Source organism: Lygodium microphyllum, chromosome 8, assembly GCF_053477565.2.
Source record: "Lygodium microphyllum isolate KBCC chromosome 8, Lygodium_microphyllum_v1.1.10, whole genome shotgun sequence".
Lineage (NCBI taxonomy): Eukaryota > Viridiplantae > Streptophyta > Polypodiopsida > Schizaeales > Lygodiaceae > Lygodium > Lygodium microphyllum.
Window position 1 is genome coordinate 56,427,999 of NC_141142.1, and position 2,519 is coordinate 56,430,517.

General features: G+C 53.6%; 1 protein-coding gene across 1 annotated transcript; it reads right to left on the reverse strand.

The window, feature by feature from the left end:
• Positions 1-233: 233 nt before the first annotated feature.
• On the reverse strand, positions 234-2,202 carry LOC148032313 (aspartyl protease family protein 2-like). Its single transcript, XM_087683907.1, has one exon. It carries the CDS (start codon positions 2,200-2,202, stop codon positions 643-645), a length of 1,560 nt encoding a protein of 519 aa, XP_087540033.1. The 3' UTR covers positions 234-642.
• Positions 2,203-2,519: the final 317 nt, after the last annotated feature.

A 2,519-nucleotide genomic window follows, 5' to 3' on the forward strand; every position in this document is an offset into this window, starting at 1 on the left:
TTATGTTTACATTGGCATGTCCAAGCTTGCAAGGGTGAGTATTTTACTATTGCTCTTAAATTAACCATGAGCTATAGACCAATTCACACAAGGCATGCATGAAAACCTATAAGGTTTTTAATCCAAACATGTTCTTGTATACACTTATATAGGGAATTTTTACATAACTTAAGAAATAGTCTATATTGACCTTTAATTCCCTACTATTAGATGTGGGGAATGTCATTCCCTAGTTGTATATATGGAATACATGCATACAAACATAGGAAATATTGCAACATTTCCTACATTTTACAAGATTTCCTATATAGGGATTGACTAAAAGTCCCTTGTGTATAACTCTAGTGGTGCAGCGTAGGAGCGAGATCAAAGCGAGAGAACGAGATTTCACCAACATTAATCTACATAGACCCGACCAGCGACACATCGTCCATTCCATTCCACCTGATCAGCAGGAATGAGAACTCATATCCATCTATGAAGCCAGGTAATGAGCAGGATTGATATTCGATTTTAGAAAGAATGTCAGAACTTTTCTTTCTTTGGAAATAATATTCTGTTTACATGAAGGAGGACAAGGCTCCACCGACAATTCCGCAGAGACTCTGAGAAGCCAGTAAGGTCTGCAATGAATTAGGGAGTCTAGGTGCATTGGTGCGGTGCGACACCAAGCCTAGCACCGGCTGCGTCGTAGAGAATGCGGAAGCCTTGCTGTTGGACGTTGCCGATGATGGAGAAGGACATGGCATCAGGGGCAGGGGCGAACGCGAGACATAGCTTCCTCGTGGACGGGGGGCTTCCGTCCGCGGTGCTCGCCCAGTCGTCCAGCCAGACGAGGACATTGGAGGGAGGTAGCTCGAGGTCGAGGCCACCTGCAAAGTGAAGCACGACGCGTGGAATAGGGAGAGGCTGATCGTGCTGACGTTGAGCACGTAGCTGGATGTGGGTGGTGTCGAAGCAGGTGTCGAGGAAGGATCCACTGTCAACAGGCGACGGGTGGCCAAGGTGGGGCGCGGCTTCACGGACAAAGGCGGTGCGAAGAGCCGCATAAGCAGCAGGGGGAAGGCGGGAGATGGCGACTTCGGAGTCGAGGATGACACCGCCACCGCCGGTGCGACTGTCGATTTGGAAGGCGGAGGGGGCGATGGGGAGGAGGGAGGAGCCAACGGTGATGCCGGTGAGAGAGACGTAGTAGAAGGTCCGGAGAGCGGGATCGGGGTGAAGGAGAAGTGGTGTATAGCGGAGACCAAGTAGAGCTGCTGGGCTAATTGCTGCTGATCCAAGTACGAGGCTACCTGTAGCCGCGGCCCTTGCAACTGATGGGCCTATAAGAGTTGAGGGTAGCCGTCTGGGAGGGAGGCAGTAGGAGAAGGTGGGTCTGTGATTGCGATCCGCGCTGAGCTGCGACGCAAGGGCGAGTGGGCCGCGTGCAAGACCTACGATTCCCGCCGCACCTCCAAAGATGCCCGTGTTGTCGTGGCCGCAGCCCAGCAGCACTTCAACGGCCTGCTTGCTGTTGTTGTTCAAGCCAGTGATGGCCTCCATGACCAAGCTTCCTGCGGTGGAAGAGCCGTCTGCATAGTCCACCTTGTAGGCGCAGTTGGAAGTGCCCGCATAGCATGAGCCAACGAGCCCTGTCGTGAGTCGGCGATGGCACACAGGCGACTTGCAGGAGACGTTGCGCAGGGTGGCAGAGGCGGAGGGGTCGAAGAGGGAAGGGTCCACCTGCGGGATGCACGACTTGCCGCCGCAGGGCTTGCACTGGATCCACGACAGCTCACTGCCCGTGTCGAGGGACATGTAATTATGGTAGCCCCCGCCCAACGCAAGCCTGACGAAATAATCCCCACTTCCCGAGAGTTTCAAGGCAGGTACCACCTCAGCTAGCTGCTGGCGCGCTGCGGTGGCAGCACCGCCTATAAGAATACCCAGGAGGGACTGAACACGGGCCTCGTCCCTTTCCAGGCGCTTACAGCCATGGTCCACCCTATATTCAACAACTGCTGCGCCGCGCTTAGCACATTCCTCGTGCACATCGCTCCTGTGAAGGATGTCCATCTGGAGCCCCACATAATTATGGTCCGGTCCGATGTCAGCCGCACCCGCGATGTTATCAATGTGCGGGTTGATGATGATCGTAAAGACCTGGAATAGGAGGACCACCAGCGCCTGCACATGCAGGCCCGCCTTGCAGATCGACATGATGATGATAAGCTTGCCTTCACTTACTGCTTTGACGAATGATGTCTCTGGTCAAGTGATGTGTACATGCTCCACCTGCGGATGGACCGACTACTGATCATATATATCTTGCCCAACCAACCGACGTCACCCGGCAGTTCGCAAGCTAGTCTTCAAGTTTGCCTTCCGGTTCCAACGCATGCACGTAGCTTTGTAATCCGCGAAACTAGCTCTATAGACAGGGGCCCGGTTGCTAGGTATCTTGGCTGCTGCTGCACGGTGTTTATATCTGAAGCCCAATATGGGCGTCATGGCCATTTTGGGCATCAAACGACACC

Excerpts from the sequence above, each read along its gene's own strand:
- LOC148032313 (XM_087683907.1), bottom strand. The coding sequence starts at position 2,202 with ATGTCGATCTGCAAGGCGGGCCTGCATGTGCAGGCGCTGGTGGTCCTC.